The 405-nt window shown below is 63.7% G+C and overlaps 1 protein-coding gene across 1 annotated transcript in view; it reads right to left on the reverse strand.

The window, feature by feature from the left end:
• Positions 1 to 291: 291 nt before the first annotated feature.
• The window catches only part of LOC119593560, a 40,455-nt gene continuing 40,341 nt past the window's right edge, over positions 292 to 405 (reverse strand). Inside the window, exon 3 of the mRNA XM_037942518.1 lies at positions 292 to 393. Coding sequence (XP_037798446.1) covers positions 292 to 393 — 102 coding nt within the window. The remainder of the gene's footprint in view (positions 394 to 405) is intronic.

The raw sequence follows: 405 nt of genomic DNA on the forward strand, positions 1-405 counted from the left end.
CACCTCTTCCTCCTCCAACCGCTACTCTAACATCTACATAAACCTCATCACCACATCCTCCACCATATCTTCCGCCGACTCCCCCCACCCCTCCTAATACACGTTTTCCGCTCCATTTTCTCCACCGCTTTCTCCACCACCTTCGCCTCCACCTCCTCCACCACCTCCACCACCACCACCACCCCCTCCAAAACCTCCTCCACCACCCCTCCGCCCTCTCCACCACCACCACCCCTCCGCCCTCTCCACCACCACCACCCCTCCGCCCTCTCCACCACCGCCGCCCCGCCCTTACACGTTCTCCGCCCCCTGCAGCGAGGCCGTGGGCGGCTCCTTCTTCTTCTTGGGCGCGTGCTGGGTCTTCACCGAGCCGTCCTTCGGGTCGAGGACGACCTGGTGTCTGTG

Source organism: Penaeus monodon, chromosome 32, assembly GCF_015228065.2.
Source record: "Penaeus monodon isolate SGIC_2016 chromosome 32, NSTDA_Pmon_1, whole genome shotgun sequence".
In the NCBI taxonomy this organism is placed as follows: Eukaryota; Metazoa; Arthropoda; class Malacostraca; order Decapoda; family Penaeidae; genus Penaeus; species Penaeus monodon.